Below are 18,621 nucleotides of genomic sequence, written 5' to 3' on the forward strand. Positions count from 1 at the left end.
GTGTGTGTGTGTGTTCAGGAAAGAGCAACCAGCTGCTGGGTTTGTCTGCTGGTGCGGGTGTGTGTTATTACATCCATATTACAGCCAATACACAGATGGGACCACTGGCAGGCAGGCAATTCCCTGACTCACTTCATTTGTCAACTGTCTTACATTTGTAAACTAATCAATGGAGTTGATTAAAATACTATGGGCCAATTTGGATTTGCTAAACCTATGCAGATGTGCACACATTCTGCATCTCTTTATTCAGAAGAGAATCTAACAAGAAGGGATATGATGAAAGAGGGAATGAAGATGTATGCACGTGTATGCACGCAAATACACCAGATCAGCAGCCCCCTCTCCTTCTGCCCGTTCTCTTCCTAATTAAACCGCTGTCACATAACCTTCCTGTGGGGGGATGGATTTAGCATTTCAGAAGCTGTAAAACAATCACTGTTCTATAAAGCCCACTCGTAAACCTCAACACCCACTTAACACTCTGTTCTCTGAGCTGGTATACAGACTTGCCGGTACAGAAAAGAAGCAATTCGTCTCCAGAGAGAGCACATGTGAGAGAGAAAGAGAGAGCGAGAGAGAGAGAGAGAGAGAGAGGAGGGAGACAATAAAAACAGAATGGATGGAGTCAATACAGACATCAGCTGTATTCTTTAAGTGAACCATCAGAGCTTGGAAATGGGCTGTCATGCCTTAGTCCCGAAGAGTCTCTCTGCTCTCTTAAAGGAACGGTATGCACTACGCACGCCACAGCCTTCTTATTGACTAGCTGCCAGTAAACTGGGCTCTGAAGTCTCTCCCAGAGAAGAACCCTCTCATATCACCCCTAATAGAGCAGTCACAAGCGCCTGTACATGCACTGAGTAGTTGAGTGGCTGAGTGAAGACTTAATCAAGCTAAAACAGAGGTAGATTGGCCCAATCAAAAGTATTGGACTAACACTATGTATCCTATCTTCAAGAACATTAGCATATAATGACTGACAAAGTTCAAGATTTGAGTTGTTTTGCCCCTTACTTGTGGAATAATCTCCAAAACTCTCTAGAAGTGGATGTTTTGGTGCCTCTAGGGATATTCAGACAGCTGATTGATGACATTTTTACTGAAGTTTATTTTCTTTGATTGTGTTTTGTATATCTGTTTTGCTTTTTGTAATATGTGTATATTTTTGCAATTACAGGGCTCATCTGAAAAATAGTCTTTGGTCTCAGAATGACTCCCTGTCAAAATAAAGGTTCAATAAAAAAATAAAAAATAAAACATTGACACTAGTTTTCACTGAATTAGTGAGTCTAAATGATCAAATCCACCATGATGAGACCACATGGGAGCATATCAGAGCTAGTTTTCCAGTCAGATGACTTTGTTCTTCCTCTCCGTTGACTTCCTTACATATGGTTACTGATCATTCAGATGAAATGCTCAGTCTAGTCTACACTTGTCCAGAGGGATCAGAGATGTTAAATCTGAGCAGAGAACAGATATTGAATAACTTGTCTCAACAAGACTTAACCACATGGAACGGCTCAGCTTCAAAGTGACAACAATGTACACGAGATAGCTAGAGAGAACAGTGAATCATTTTCCGGAATAATATCGAGAGGGATGGAGAACCAGGATGAACATACTCTCACAGCATTTAGACTCCTAAATAGTTAGGTGGGACTTGCGAAGCAAAATAAATGCCTGTCAAACTTGAAAATGTGTAGACTGGTCAGGACATACAACGTTCTGATATGTTTTATACTTTAAGTTATACATTTTTGTGTTATTTTGTCCTCCATCCACTTTCATGGGATTTCCTCAACATTCTAAAGGTCCCATTGTGACATCATCACTTCCAACTTTCCATTCACTGTAAATGCAACCACGCAGCAACTTCTGACACAAATCAGCTACTTTGACCACTTTGCCTTTCTCCCCCCAAAATTTGCACTTTCCCAACAAGTTAGACAAAACGTTCTATGGTATGACATCTTCGTCTCCTTCTCTGCTATTAAAAAGTGCTTTTTTCCCCCAACTTTTACCAAATAACTGCTGTTTTGACCACTCCCCCAACAGGTCAGACAAAAACTTAGAGTGTATGAAATCTCTACTTCTCTATTTTTCAAATCTGAAAACACATTAGGAATAGCTTCTACCAATCAATAGATAGAGACTTTTTAGTAACCCATCAACTGTTTTCATTATAGAAGCATTAAGTCATGTCAGAAGCTAGCAAATTCATTTCTTACCAACAACAGCTGCAAATTCAAATACAATTACATCACATTTCGATGTTCACTTTCCTTGCTTTGTCCAACAACACTATAATGAATCTAGCAAATAGGTGCTGTGGGTCAGAGCGGAGTATTTATTTAGTTTCATAGCATAAACATTTGTTAGCATGTTTCTCACACTGGCTTTAGCCACGGAGGGAGCAGGCCTGCCAAGGCAAGTTTTGCCTAGCAACACGTGCCTCGAAGGAAGAAAACTCTTCATAGCGCAACACATTCCCATGATTTGTGAATCTGTTTCAGACCGAACAGCTAGCACTAACATTTGTAATGCTTCCCCAGTCGGGACGACCTGAAATGATACAGACAAGATTTCTAATGCTCACTAGCTTCATCCTCCTCCTCAAGATCATGCCCCGTGCTCTAAATAACTCAACTGGATAGTTTGCCTGTCTGCAAATAAAAGGGCGGACTGTACATTGATCCTGCTGCCCTGATTGGATAGAGCGAAGCGGTCTCCGCTCACTTGCTTCATATTATGCTCGATAACTTCTCATCGCACTTTGTTCAGTTTTCACACGCAACAACTGTAGTTTAGACTCTGACCACAAGACTACTGACCACAACCACACAACTATTGACCACACAACTACTGAACCACCCAACTATTGGCCACAACCACACAACTACTGACCACAACTACTGACCACAGCACAATTACAGACCACAACACAACTACAGACCATAACTACAGACCATAACTACTGAACCATGCAATTACTGACCACAACCACAAAACTACTGACCACAACTACTGACCACAACACAATTACAGACCACAACACAACTACAGACCATAACTACAGACCACAACTACTGAACCATGCAATTACTGACCACAACCACAAAACTACTGACCACAACCACAAAACTACTGACCACAACCACCTACTTACCAAAACTACTGACCACAGCTAATGACCACAACCACAAAACTACTGACCACAACAGAACACAACTACTGACTACAACTATTGAACCACACAACCAGTGAACCAAAACTGCTGACCACAGCTACTCACCACAACCAGGCTATACTGACTTCCACAACAGAACACAACAACTGACCACAACTATTGACCACAAATACTGAACCACACAACTACTTACTAAAACTACTGACCACACCTACTGACCACAACCAGGCTATCCTAACTTTTCATCTACCTAGTTTTTCAACTATAACCAGACACCACCATTACTAAAGCTACTATAAGGTATTTCAAAACCATACATTATTTAAAACAAGCTAGCAAACAGACCAATGTACTTTTCCGTGACCGCTGTTATCCCTAAAGAGTTGATTTATTAGATAGAACTACAGCCAGCTATCAGTAGGTCTACATACAAACCTATTCTACATAGTTCTTCAACTACCACAAAAATACGTTTAAAGATCTGTCCTTACTAGATGCACAATCATATTTCTCTCCCCAAATACAAGCATAAAACATTCTAAATTATTCGATCATCATTCAACTAAAATTAAACTTCATTTATACTGAACGTTTTACAAAAGTAAGTTGTGTATCTATTTATCTGAAACCCACAGCATGAATGACTCAGAGTTGCTTTGCTTTCCTAAGAGTTGTCTACATGATCCTGCTTTTTATTTCCATGTGTTTCTTCTTTTAGTTTTTACACATAAGAATTGTAGTTTAGACATTTTTCTGATCCAACTGCCCCACAATCCAAACTAATACGATTGATATAGTAGTCTATCAAAATAAATCAGACCAATTATTTTACTACATTTCATTTTGACTATATGTAACTGCTTGCTTTAAATAGTAAAGTAAAACTTTTTAAAACTTCTACCACAAAAATACTTTTAAAGAGTTAAAGCAAATCCCACCAATTGTACTTCATGTACAATCTACACTGAACAAAAATATAAATGCAACATGTAAAGTGTTGGTCCTATGTTTCATGAGCTAAAATAAAAAATCCCTGAAATGTTCCATAAGCACAAAAAGTTTATTTCTCTCAAATGTTGTGCACACATGTGTTTACATCCCTGTTAGTGAGCATTTCTCTTTTGCCAAGATAATCCATCCATCTGACAGGTGTGGCATATGAAGAAGCTGATTCAACAGTATGATCATTACACAGGTGCCCATTGTGCTGGGGACAATAAAAGGCCACTCTAAAATGTGCAGTTTTGTCACACTACACAATGCCACAGATGTCTCAAGTTTTGAGGGAGCGTTTAATTGGCATGCTGACAGGAATGTCCACCAGAGCTGTTACCAGAGAATTGGATGTTAATTTCTCTACCATAAGCTGCCTCCAACATTGTTTTAGGGAATTTGGCAGTACGTCCAACCGGCCTCACAACTGCAGACCACGTGTATGGTGTCATGTGGGCGACCAGTTTCCTGATGTCAGCGTTGTGAACAGAGTGCCCCATGGTGGCGGTGGGGATACGGTATGGGCAGGCATAAGCTACGGACAACGAATACACAATATAATTTTATCGATGGCAAATTGAATGCACAGAAATACTATGACGAGATCCTGAGGCCCATTTTATTTTTAAGGTATCTGTGACCAACAGATGCATATCTGTATTCTCCGTCACGTGAAATCCATAGATTAGGGCTTAAAGAATTTATTTCAATTGACTGATTTCCTCATATGAACTGCAACTGTTCAGTATAGTCACCAAATGGTTGTAGGTTCTACAAATAAAATCACCATATGGTTGTAGGTTCTACAAAAACCTTACATTTTCTACCAGGTAGACACTTCTAGAATAAGGTGTGTGTGGAGTGGGTGGGCAATAGTTTGTAAACAACAACACTGCATAAAGGTTTGATTGAATTTGGCCCTCAGACTAGAGGGTGTGTTAAGAAAGGGGGTGCATGTTCAGAACTCTGTGCTACGTTAAATGAAACAGAAACGGTAATTTACTGAACAGCCAATTGAAAAATATTGTGACTATGGTGGCCCCAAGGGCGAATATTGTATGGTGTGGTATTTCAAATGGTCACACCCATATTGATCAGGCCACACCTTGCCAAACCCACCAAAATGGAGCAAACATACCTCAAAGGCTTTTGAAAAAACGGTGGGCACTGTTTTGGGGAAACGTGTCGTTTAGTACAAAATGTCGTGCAACGTAGCAAAACGTTGACGCGAACTAAACTCACCCAGGGTGTATTCCAGTTGAGGGCGTGTTAGGTTGTGTTATGTCTCACCTGGGATGGGGATGACGGGGATGTTCTCATTGGCCACCACCCTGGGAGAACTACTGTCCTCCACATAGAAGTGAGCTGTCTGGAAAAACCTCCTGTAGACAGACACAGAGGAGAGGAAATAGTTAACCCAACATAAACATTAGTACACCACAGTTGAGAGGAACATGATGCAGAGTACCATCAGTACCACATCGAAAGAGGCCACATGTATCAGCACAGCTAAATATCCCCATCCTTCGCACGTCAACATTCATTTTCACCAAACATTTCGTGTCCAAACAAAAAATGACTACGTGATTTACGTGAGGGGAAATGGATTGTTGTAACCCGTTTTGACCACTGTGAGCTGGCTAACACAAAACAGCATAGAGAGAGTTGACACGCCATCCGTGACAGGTTAAAACAGCAGAATGGTGAAGTGCAATTCCATGGTAACAGTGACACTGACTTATATTTTTTTACTTTAAAATGTATGTCAAACAAAAACCAATCATTGTGGGCCTCCCGAGTGGCACAGCGGACTAAGGCACTGCATTGCAGTGCTTGAGCCGTCACTACAGACCCGGGTTTGATCCCAGGCTTGTCACAGCCGACCGTGACTGCGGCGGCGCACAATTGGCCCTGCGTCGTCCAGGTTAGGGGAGGGTTTGGCAGCCCGGGATTTCCTTGTTCATTTCCGTTCTAGCGACTCCTTGTAGCGGGCCAGGTGCATGCAAGCTGACTTTGGTTGCCAGCTGGCCGGTGTTTCTTCCGACAGATTGGTGAGGCTGGCTTCCGGGTTAAGTGAACAGTGTGTCAAGAAGCAGTGCGGCTTGGCAGGGTTGTGTTTCGGAGGACGCATGGCTCTCGACCTTTGCATCTCTTGAGTCTTGTCAGTTACAATCTTGTCCCATCGCTGCAACTCCCGTACGGACTCGGGAGAGGAGAAGGTCGAGCGCCGTGCATCCTCCGAAACACGACCCAGCCAAGCCGCAATGCTTCTTGACACAATGCCTGCTTAACCCAGAAGCGAGCCGCACACCTGGCGACCGTGTCAGCGTGCATGTGCCCGGCCCGCCACAGGAGTCACTAGAGCGCTGTCACTAAGGACATCCCGGCCGACCAAACCCTCCCCTAACCCGGACTTCTCCCACATGTGGACCTCTGACATTATTTATAGAAAGCAATCTATTAATATGGTTTTTGAACATTATAGTTTGTAAACAAACATAATAGCTGTATTTTTTTGCTTATGGTTGACCCAGCTTGTTGGCCATTAGCCAATCTACGTTTCTCAACAAGTTCAAAGCATGTGAATGCTGCTATTTACGACTTCACAACTGGTAATTACCATCTTCCCACTTGGTTATGAATGCAGCATACCCTTATGACTTCAGTTAACCCTTCATTTGAGTTGCTTACTCTGTTCTGCTTTGTAGATCTGTTTTTACACTTAAGTTTTATTTTATTTAATTACAGACCTTATAGTTCTCTTTTTGTGCAATATGGTTTTAGATTTATCTTACTTTGTAAACCACATCATGTTTAGGAAAATAAACCGCCTAATAATTGCATTGCACCCTACTCAGATGTCTCTCGTTGACTGCTTGGTCCGTCCCTTACACAGTTCTCATTGTAATTACATAATTATAACCCGTTTTTACCACTGTGAGTTAGCTAACACAAAACAGTTAAAACATCTTCATTCTGCTCCCGAGTGGCGCAGCGGTCTAAGGCACTGCATTGCAGTACTTGAGGCGTCACTACAGTCCCGGGTTCGATCCCAGGCTGTGTAACAGCCGGACGTGACTGGGAGACCCATGAGGCGGCGCACAATTGGCCCAGCATCGTCCGGGTTAGGGGAGGGTTTGGCCGGACCGTGCTTTCCTTGTCCCACTGTGCTCTAGCAACTCCTTGTGGTGAGCTGGGCACCTGCAAGCTGACTTCGGTTATCAAACAAAAACCAATCATTGCAAAGTTAAATCAAACCATACAAAGTTAATTAAATTATGGACAGTGACCACTTTTAACAATTTCCACATTTTACAAAAACACATTTACTTGAAGAACAGTGCAGATGCAAAGTTTGGTAACAGAATGACGGTTTGTGTTGTCTGTGCCTTCAGTCTGTTACCAAACTTGGTATCTGCACTGTTCTTCAAGTAAATGTGTTTTTGTAAAAATGTCCATGGAAATTGTTAAAAGTAGTCCTTGGTGTGTTTAACTTTCCAATCATTGGTTTTTGCTTGACATGAAAAATCGGAGTCTCAGCGTCACTCTGTTCTCATGGAACTGCCCTGAATATAATTACACAGACAGAGCTGGCAGTTAAACTACACCTGAAAGCCCCAGAGTGGTTAGAACCAGCCCTATTTACAACCCTGCTGATGTCATACAGTTATGACTCAGTAGATGACAATGACCAGACACAACAACACCCTGCTATTACAGGGGGAAAAGTACACACGCACGCAAACTACCTCCTGTAAAGACACACAGTGAGCTGACCATTAGGAACAGGTAAGCAACAACGCTGACCCAGGGACAAACACCATGCTACATTTAGCCCTGGCCCCTGAGTCACACTACCGGATGACAGGCAACACACAGCAGAGACTAAATACAGCAGGACTATATACAGCCCTGGCAGCCTCTCTGCCTCCAACATGTACACACAAGCACGAGCCCTCAATGACTAGCTAGTCGCTAGCCTTGAGAAGTTGTTCTAAATGTATTTCTCTGAAGCTTGCATTTTGTCAGAGGCTTTTTGAAATGTCACCCAATGTATTCTGTGTCTAGCAGCTTGAGAGAGAGATGGGAAGACAGACAGCAAGGAGAAAAGGAGTGCTGCAGTAGTAGTAGGAGTCCCTCTATAACCTCACAGAGCCTTCACCTGCACTCACACAGAAGCAAGTCCATTCCGTAAACACCAGCTTTTCCCATCTGGGTTCCTCCAACCGGTATGTCTACTGACGTTCCCCTACCAGTTTGTCTACTGACGTTGCCCTACCAGTATGTCTACTGACGTTCCCCTACCTACCGGTACTTGATGCAGAGGAGAGAGCAGATGCTGGTCATTCTGGTCGAGAGAGAGGAGGAGGAAAAGAAAACAGGAGTGTGGCCCAATGGCATTTGCAGAAGGAGAGAAGAAGGGAGCGCGGAAGAGAGAGAGGGAGAGAAAGCGAGTGTGAGTGAGTGAGTGAGTGAGTGAGTGAGTGAGTGGGAGAGAAAGACAGAGAGAGAGTTGAATTGAGAGGGAAAGAAAGAGAGAAAGAGAGAGTGATTGAATAAATGAGGGGAGGGTCTCCCCTAGCTTGCGTCATACCCCTGTCCCCCTCAATCCCTGCCCCCCTGGCTAATTACTCCCTGAGGGGGAATGTGTGGTGTGGTGTGGCGAGCTAACTAACCAGCCTCTCAATACCACCTCACCTTACACTGGGGGAGGGGGGAACTCCACCAGAGAGAAAGGGGGATGGATGGAACGAGAGAGGGAGGGAGGGATAGAACTAAAAGACTGTCTCACTGGACTCTCAACGCTTCCCATACTTGGGGAAGAGGGCCCCTGTTCAAAAATAGACAGAGTGAGATGGAAGGAAGTCATGGTAGAAGGATGAGTCCTTTTCATTGGACTAAATTATCCGCCAGTCCAAACAGCCTGGTCCACCTCTTTTCCTAGCAACCCCTGACTCTGAGTGGTTACTGAGAATCAGTCTCTCCTACCGGAGTTAAATATAGATGTATTGTTTACTCCGTTAAACCTCTGTGAAACATCTGTGAGATCCCTCCAACTATGACCATATCCTCAAGCTAAACAGATGGAGTCCTCCCCTTTAATAGCAAATATTGTCTTTTGACACACAACTCAGATCACTTAGACGAATACAAACATCAAATCTAGTGTCGAGGTGAAACAAATGTCATCGAATCAGTGATCACATCATATTCTCTGTAGTAAAAAGAGACAGAAAGTGATGCTGAGCTAATGAGGACCGTGTATGCATTTCGCCAATTATGAATCGCCATAGTGTTCTGAAAAATCTATTTCAATCTCCTCCATTGCATGGTCTCCTTCCCTTCTGACCGAGCAGGGATGGGGGAGTGAAAGAGGGATGAGAGGAGAGGACGGTGAGAGTGAACGGGTCGAGCTGGTCTTTCATCAGATCCTGTTCCCTCAGGGGAGAAAGCCATTGTCTGGGAGGTGTCAGCTCTCGTCACCACCACAGCCCAGAGAGGGAGACAGACAGACTTTCACTGTCACATCCCACACACTCCCCCTGCTACTCTCCCATCACCTACCACCACGGCACTCACTCGCTAGATCTATCACTCACAGATGTATTAATTACTTCAATTAGTATTCCATGGAGCTGATCATCCTCTATTTTCCTCATTCCAACATTCACATCATTGGCTCGCTCTCTCGCGCACTCTCACAATGGCATCACCAGTAGAAGTGAGAGGGAGCCATAGTTACACATTGAACTCAGAAAGCACATCAACCTTACATTTCCATCGCAAACAAAATCATCAAATCCGGCCAAGCTTTCGCTCCTATGAAAGTGCTCAAGGCAGAGCGGGTGTATAAATAAATCAAGCATAATACACGGAGCTCAAGTAATGATCCATTGTGCTGTATAGTGCATTAGGCTGCAGTAGGCAGCACGTGTAGCCTGTCGTTAGCCTGTCCTGTGTAATTACTAGGGTTGAGAAAGAGAGTGGTGTGTGCGTGTGTGGGCGTGTGCGTGTGGTTGGCATCACACTGCAGATGAACACACAGCTGGGCCCCCTCCCGGCACCATGGCCCCTGTGGGCTGCCCCCCCCTGCAGAGATGAGCGTGATAGGGAAGCGGGAGGAGAGAGGTATGAGGAATGGAGGGAGGAGAAAGGGAGGATGAGAGGGAGGGCTGCCAAAAAAAGCAGTCGTCCTCCACCAAGTAGGTTCCCGGTGGCCAGAAGCGTGCGGATGCGCACGCGCCCAGGAAAGTAGATGTCCCCGGTGCGCAAGAGGACAGGTCACCCCACTCCGAACAGGAGTGCGTGTCTGTGAGGACCACTAGCCCCAAGGGCCAGTGTGAATAGGTAAAGAAGAGAGAGGACGGCTATCTGTTTCTGTGACAGAGATATAGAGGGTTAATTGACAGCTGTGACTGAACAGAGCAGTGGGGATGAGGAGATAAAAGGGACCCCTGATCACTTGGAGTGGAGGAGAGGAGTGCAGGACAACATGGTGCAACTCAATCTTCTGCCCTGAGAAGGCTTTCATTGTCTTATAGTGGCAAACTAGACACATTTTTCTGAGCTCATTAAGCAAGGTTGGTTAAGAGAGACACTACCACCCACGCACCCACACACACACACACACAGTAATAATATAATATCTTACCTCCAGTAGACCAGGACAGCCAGTAGCATGATGAGGCAGAGCAGAGTGAGCGCAGAGACTACCACCAGGGGGATGATCCACTCCATCCTGCCCACCCCGGGGTGAGGGCTGCGGGTCATGTTGGACACACTGGTCCTGTCTGGAGGGGTGGGGGAGGAGGGATGGAGGTGGAGACTTACAAACAAAACACTTCAACACATTTACATACAAAACACTTTAAAGCTTGAATCCTGAATCGAAACAAAAACAGTGGACACCCCGCCTCTGTTTTGGTAAAAAGCTGAGGGATTGGCCTGGAGAATATAACTCTCAAATACAAAGACAGAACTATGGGTGCAAGGACTGACCATCCACGATATCAACATGATCGTTTTTACCATGTTTTGAGGCTATAGAGTGTTTGTTTACATTTACCTTGGCCACAAACATTGGAGTAAATCAAGCATATATTGTGGGTTCTGTTGGGGTATGACAGAACTAAACTCATGAAGTATTTGAAGGACCACGGTCAGTCAATAGGAAACATCCTTGTGCTCTTGGGTAAAATGTTTATTTTGGAGGACATTTCGGCAGAAATGGTTGCAGGTGGAGAGGTTCAAGTCCCTAGTGAGACACCAAGGGAGAAAGGAGGGATGTATTGCGAGAGGAAATGTCAGAATGATGATTTATTGGGAAAGATGGGTTGATCTGTGGCTGTCTGAAGGGGAATTGATGAGTGCTGGAATACTTATATATACACAAATGTACACTAAAATGTTTGAGGTCCTCCAATCAGGGACGAGGGTGGGATTATTGTATGTTTTGCGTTTCGTTATTTACGTTTCGTGGTTTGGTTTCATGTGGTGTGTGTGCTGGTACTGGTATTTATGGGTGCGCATGGGCCTCCCATAATTAAGTCCAAAAATGGTTGTAGCAATTAAGGATTTTAGCTTTAACACACATAACAATTCAACACATAAACAACACTATAACACACAAAACACAACAAACAAAACACAAATCCACCTGAGATTATTCCGACTACCTGGGCCACTCCGGGATACCTCAGCCATCAAACAACCAGTTCCACTTGAGAACAAAAAATGAGTTCAGCTCTACTTGAAAAAAAAAAATGATAATCTATATTTATACATTTACAGACAATTGGAGTGAGTGGGACTCATCGGGAGGGTAAGTGACTAGGTTTAACTTGAGGCCGTGGGCACGACTCAAATAAATGGATCCGATAACTCGGAAGGAATAAGGAAATGTATGATGGAGCAGCCACAAACACATTGTTATTCAGAAAACAAATACACTGGTTACTACGTTCTCTCTTTTCTCCCTGGCAGGAAGTCAGGCAAGCAGGCAGTTTGTTCCTGAAATATGCCTCAGAGAATGCCCCAAACTAATGGCCCCCAGGCTAGGTAATGGCCCCACAGGCTGTAGAATAGTTCCATTACTTTCTCTAGGGCTCTCTGGGTGGTATTATGGTAGCACTCAGAAATTGAGCTATTTGTCTCTGGCTATAATATAGCATTGCCACATACTGAAGCAGGAGCTGATTTTAAGGCTAATGTTTCAAATGTGCCCCTGCCTGTCTCATATTTACTGTTGATATGCACATCTATAATAACACAGACAGTTTAATATGACAAGCTGCAGAAGGGAGAAGTGGGATCCAGAAAACTAAAATGACATTATACCGGTCTAAATATGGTGAAGAATATCTCAAGTGCTAAAAAGAGGATTTATAAACTTGGTGGTTCGAGCTCTGAATGCTGATTGGCTGACAGCCATGGTATATCAGACCGTATAGCACGGGCATGACAAAACATGTATTTTTACTGCTCTAATTACGTTGGTAACCAGTTTATAATAGCAATAAGGCACCTCGGGGGTTTGTGGTATATTTCCAATATACCACGGCTAAGGGCTGTATTCCAGGCACTCTGCTTTGCGTCGTGCAAAATAACTGCCCTTAGCCATGGTATATTGGCCATATACCACACCCCCTTGAGTCTTATTGCTTAAATCTGCCCCTTGTTCCAAAGATTGGGCTATACAGAGAGTTCTACTCACCAGTGTGGACAGAGAAAGGCCAAAGGCTCTTCTCTTCCCCGCTAGTCTTTGGGGAGCGTGTTGGGCTCTGGGGAATCTGTATCTCTCTCTCTGCTGTGTCGTTCTTTGGCTCCACAGTGGGCCCTGTGTTACTGTCCACTCTGACCAGTTGGTCCTCCCCTCCACTTATTGGCACTGTGGTGCTGTTAGCAACAGGCTCTCCCTGCCCCTGTCCTTTCTCTTTGGCGGTGGCTGTGGGGGTGAGGGCGGAAATGGGCTCTTTGACCACAGTGTCATTTAGATGCATCTCCACCTCATCAGGCGCTGTCTTGTTATTCTTCTTCCTCCTCCTGTCGTCTTCCCCTTCATCCTCCTCTCCCTCTCCCTCCTCCGCCTCGTTCTCCCTGTCCACCCCCACCTCCTTCTCCTCTGTGGGGGTGTCCGTGTCAGAACCACCCTGAGGGGCTGTGGGGGGCTTGGTGGAGGCCTGGGGCTGGGCAGGCTGGCGGCTGGGACCCGGGCCGGGGTTAGACCCAGGGCTGGCTGCAGGGGCCTGGGTGGGCCAGAGAGAGCCAGGCAGGGAGGAGATGACCCCTCCGCTGAAGCCCAGGCCGGCCAGAAGGGTGCTGGTTACCACCGATGCTACCGTGGCCTGACTGCCGCTGGACGAGGGGCCCATGCCCCCTGTAGCCATAGAGACGAAGGAGAAGGGGAGGCCAGAGGAGGTCCAGGTAGAGGATCCGGAGCTTATGGGAGCCATGTCTGCCGAGGAGGCTGGGGAGACAGTGGGCTGGGGGAGGGAGGAAGAGAGAGACACAGAGACAGAGACACACACGAGAGAGAGAGAGAGAGAGAGAGAGAGAGAGAGAGAGAGAGAGAGAGAGAGAGAGAGACAGAGAGAGAGAGAGATAGTCAGTAATCATGCTGGCACATAACAAAATAAATTACTATGTCGCCATCGTCTGGACAACACAAATGATGTCCACTTCACTCACCATTCCAGTTTTCACTATCCGTGTTCCCTCAAATATCCTGGTGGTGTTAGCTGGAATAGCAAAGACAAGTGTCTGCTGTTAGTATTAAAGTAACTCTAATCATTTCGAAGGTCAAGATTATTTGGAAGTTAAGACTCCATCCATCGGGCTGTACTGTATATGCTGTGTTATGGTGTGTGGTGTGATTACCTCTGAAGAGCAGTGTCTGGCTGAAGTCACTGCGTAGGTCTCTCTGGCACACCGCCTGGACTCTGAACAGATACAGGATGTCTGAAGACACATGGGTTATCACCGCCTTCTGTAAATTGATCACAGCGAGAGAGAGAGAGAGAACGAGAGTCAGGAAGACAGACTGCCACTGAGACCTGTAGATATGGGCTATCCACAATACAGTACATCAAAGGCCTAAGGAAACAATTCACATATGATTTACAATTCGTGAGTGTCAATACCGGCAGCTCACAGCCATGTTAGGGATCTATAGCATCTGCTTTATCCTCACCTAACCCCTACCCTTCTTTGTGTCCTCACGTACCCCTCACTGCGTCCTTAAGACCGCAAGGCCCTCCAGCGGGTGGTGAAGACGGCCCAGTACATCACTGGGACCGTGCTCCCAACCATCAAGGACATCTACTCGAAACAGTGTCTGAGGAAGGCACGCAGCATCATCAAGGAACCCACACAGCCCAGCCACAAGCTGTTCACAACCTTAGTCGGGGCAGACGGTATCGGAGCATGAGGTCTGATACCAACAGGCTCAGAGACAGTTTCTATCCACGAGCCATTAGACTGCTGAACACTTGATCTGGACTGACCACCTGCTCTGATTCTCTGCACCTTAGAACACATGCACTCACGCACACACACATACACATTCATGCTACACACACATCACAACTGCTGCTACCAGACTCTTACTATACTGCTCAGTTTATACACTGCCCCCCCTTCCCCAATACACGTGTAAAAATTGGACAATAAATTGTGCCTTCCTGTATTATACCTATGCTAAAATGTTTATTTCTATTCTACTGAGCCATTTTCTTTATGTACGTATTCTTATCTTTTATTATTTCTTAATGTTGTTGCGTTGTGGAGAAGTAAGCAATTCGTTGGACGATGTATACCATGCGCATCCCGCACATATGACTCATAAAGCCTGAAACTGAAACCTACCTATCCCTCACTGTCTGATGCAGCAGAAGCCATTCTGGTTAAAGTTAATTCTATTAGAGATGGTCTCCAGAATGGAATGTTATTGCATTGGCCGAAGGGGAGATGAGAGAAGGGGGAAGTGAAACTAAGGGCTTGAGTGGTTTTCAATTGATTCAATTGTGATTGCAGGAAGCCTGCAGGTCCCTGATGTGACCCTGATAAGGGGGTCCGGGTACGGAGATTGAAAATAAAAATGAAAATTAAGTGGGCAGAGAAATAGAAAGAGGGGGCTGACGAGCGGGAGGAGAAGGAGGGACTTGGCAGAGAGAGAGCGAGAGAGAGAGAGAGAGAGAGAGAGAGAGAGAGAGAGACGGTGGTGATTGAGTGTAGCCAAGGAGAGATGAATGTCAAGGAAATGTCTCTGCATCGTCTCTCTTCAGACAGCGTCTCTCCTGCTGCGTATTTAAATGAAATGATTGTTCAAAGCCTCCTCTGTCTGGCCTCATCTCAAAACATATTTTTAGAGGATGAAAGACAGAGTTGGGCGCTTTAGTCTCCATTTGGCACGTCTAAATAATCAACACATCCAAGTAACTAATGTGAGGGCAGGAAATATATCAACAAGCAGACTGCCATGTCTTTAAATATAAAAAACATAACTTCACCCAGTTCACAGATTATAGCCACCGTATCAGACAGAGGAAGTGTCCATCTCACCTCTCACTGACACTGGAGGGAGTTGAGCCCACCAAACAGACACATCACAGTGGGGAGTCATCAGTGCAGTGTGTGTGAGACAGGCTTGGAGTGTCTATTTCCAGCCAGGTGACTGTGACCGAGTGACAGACACACTCGTTTTTTTCTGGTCAACCTGACCTGACCAGGACCTAACTATGAGCTATAACTAGGACACAGAGTTGTTCCTGGTCAGATCACAAGATTAGTGAAAACTCCTGGTCCTGAGTATGGCAGCTGAATAGTTTCTTACCAGGGAAAACGCTTGTTTTCTTGTAAACTGCAGAGTGTTGTCTATCTGTGTCTCACCATGTTCTGGTCCCCAGTCTTGGTGAAGGTCTTCTCGTAGGCCACATCACTCTTCACCCAGCTGTAGGAGACCATGAAGCTGGTGATAGGCGGGTGGTAAACCACTAGCGGGCGCTGCCAGCTCACCACCAGGGCAGTGCCATTCAGCGGCTGGATCTTCATGTTGACCGGGGCACTGCTACAGACTGGTGAGGAAGGGAGAGGGATGGAGGGGGGAAGAATGAGGAGAGGGATGGATCGAGAGAGGAGAGAGGAGAAAAAAGGTAAACAAATGACTCATAAGTCACATAAAAACTACCCTGGGTGGAAGAGGATAGAAGAGAGAGAGATATAAGAAGAGGGGAGGAGAGAGAGAGAGAGAGAGAGAGAGAGAGAGAGAGAGAGAGAGAGAGCCTTGAGGGGCTTGTTTTTCTTACAAATGAAGCAATGGTGACACCGACAAACAAACAGGTAAAAATAGAACGCCTTGCTCGGAGCGGCGGACTGCTGGCTGTGTTTACATCATAGCAGTCCGATCTGATGATGGCAAGCACTGTGTGTGTGTGTGTGTGTGTGTGTGTGTGTGTGTGTGTGTGTGTGTGTGTGTGTGTGTGTGGTTCTTCTATCTTTATCGGGACCTAAAATCCCAAAAAGGCCTCACAAGGATAGTAAAACATGGAATTTCCCACATGCCCATGAGGGCAAAGGACAGTGGTGGAAAACGTACCCAATTGTCATACTTGAGTAAATGTAAAGATACATTTATAGAAAATGACTCAAGTAAAAGTGAGCCACCCAGTAAAATACTACTTGAGTAAAAGTCTAAAAGTATTTGGTTTTAAATATACTTAAGTATCAAAAGTAAATGTAATTGCTAAAATATACTTTAGTTTTAAAAGTAAAAGTATAAATCATTTCAAATTCATTATATTAAGCAAATCAGACAGCACAATTTTCTTGTTTTTTAATTTATGGATAGCCAGGGGCACACTCCAACACTAGGGTGCGTTCGTAAATTCGCTCTGTCTATATACTCCGATTTCAGAGCCCTCTCGTCTGAGTGTGCCAGAGGGCAGAATAACAGATGAATTTATCAACACTCCACACTCCTTGAATACGGCTGGTGTCAGTAAACGTCTACAAAAAAAGTGTAATTAAATTGTTGCCAGCAGCACAGTCACCAACGCTCTGGATAACATGAAATTGATAATTTCCAGCTCAGAGTAAAACGGTCAGAGTGAGGTGTTCTGTGATTTGTGTCTGGAAGTAGCTAGCAAGCTAGCCAATGATAGCTTCGGTGCTTGACTGCCGTTGTGAGGTCAGAACGCTTGAATCAACCCTACTCCTTGGCCAGAGCATCCAGTGTGCTCTCTGAACGCTCTGAGAGCGATACGAACGAATAATCTAACAACGCTCTGAATTTACGAATGCTCAGAGCGCCAGATTGAATTGACGAACACGCCCGTAATTTACAAACAAAGCATTTGTGTTTAGTGATTCCGCCAGATCAGATGCAGTAGGGATGACCAGTACGGATGCGTGAATTGAAAAATGTTCCTGTCCTGCTAATCATTCAAAATGTAACGAGTTCTTTTGGGTGTCAGAGAAAATGTATGGAGTAGAAAGTACATTATTTTCTTTAGGAATGTAGAGAAATAAAAAGATGTCAAAAATATAAATGGTAAAGTAAAGTACAGATACACCCAAAAAACGACTTATGTAGTACTTTAAAGTATTTTTACTTAAGTACTTTACACCACTGCTATTTTAACCTTAAGGGGTAGATTAAGGGTTACAATTAGAGTTAGGGTTATAATTAGGGTTAAGGAAATGGGTTAGTGGTTAGGTTCATGGTTAGGTTTGTGTGTGTGTTTGTGTGCGTGCGTTTGTATGCATGCGTGTGTGTGTGTTACGTGCGTGGGTTGCAGGCAGGCAGCCTGAGGAGCAGCTCAATATTTTATTACTGTCTGACTGCTGACTCATCCAGCTGTTGGTTTCCTGAGGAGCAGCTTCAAACAGACTGAAAGAACACATAAGCTCATAAAGACACTAGCCCCAGGCCTTAACACACAGGGCTCCGGCATAGTCCAACCAACCAGTCTCTGGGGTACTGGATGGAGGGATGGAGGAAGGAGGGATAGAGAGGTGAAGAGATGGAGGGGTGAAGAGATGGAGGGGTGGAGAGGTGAAGAGGTGAAGAGATGGAGGGGTGGAGAGGTGAAGCGGTGAAGAGGTGAAGAGATGGAGGGGTGAAGGGGTGAAGAGGTAAAGGGGTGAAGAGATAGAGGGGTGAAGAGATGGAGGGGTGAAGGGGTGAAGAGATGGAGGGGTGAAGGGGTGAATAGATGGAGGGGTGAAGAGATGGAGGGGTGAAGGGGTGAATAGATGGAGGGGTAACGAGATGAAGAGATGGAGGGGTGAAGAAATGAAGAGATGGAGGGGTGGAGAGATGGAGGGGTGAAGGGGTGAAGAGATGGAGGGGTGAAGAGATGGAGGGGTGAAGAGGTGAAGAGATGGAGGGGTAAAGGGGTGAAGAGATGAAGAGATGGAGGGGTGAAGAGATGGAGGGG

The 18,621-nt window shown here is 45.0% G+C and overlaps 1 protein-coding gene across 1 annotated transcript in view; it reads right to left on the reverse strand.

Moving 5' to 3' along the window:
• Positions 1-18,621, reverse strand: part of LOC106565330 (receptor-type tyrosine-protein phosphatase gamma) — a 305,168-nt gene that overhangs the window by 21,764 nt on the left and 264,783 nt on the right. Inside the window, exons 9-14 of the mRNA XM_014132317.2 lie at positions 16,073-16,257; positions 14,063-14,171; positions 13,874-13,923; positions 12,900-13,668; positions 10,839-10,977; positions 5,477-5,568 (exon numbers count right to left, since the gene is read on the reverse strand). Of these exons, the coding sequence (XP_013987792.1) occupies positions 5,477-5,568; positions 10,839-10,977; positions 12,900-13,668; positions 13,874-13,923; positions 14,063-14,171; positions 16,073-16,257 (1,344 nt within the window). The remainder of the gene's footprint in view (positions 1-5,476; positions 5,569-10,838; positions 10,978-12,899; positions 13,669-13,873; positions 13,924-14,062; positions 14,172-16,072; positions 16,258-18,621) is intronic.

This window comes from Salmo salar, chromosome ssa12 (assembly GCF_905237065.1).
Source record: "Salmo salar chromosome ssa12, Ssal_v3.1, whole genome shotgun sequence".
Lineage (NCBI taxonomy): Eukaryota > Metazoa > Chordata > Actinopteri > Salmoniformes > Salmonidae > Salmo > Salmo salar.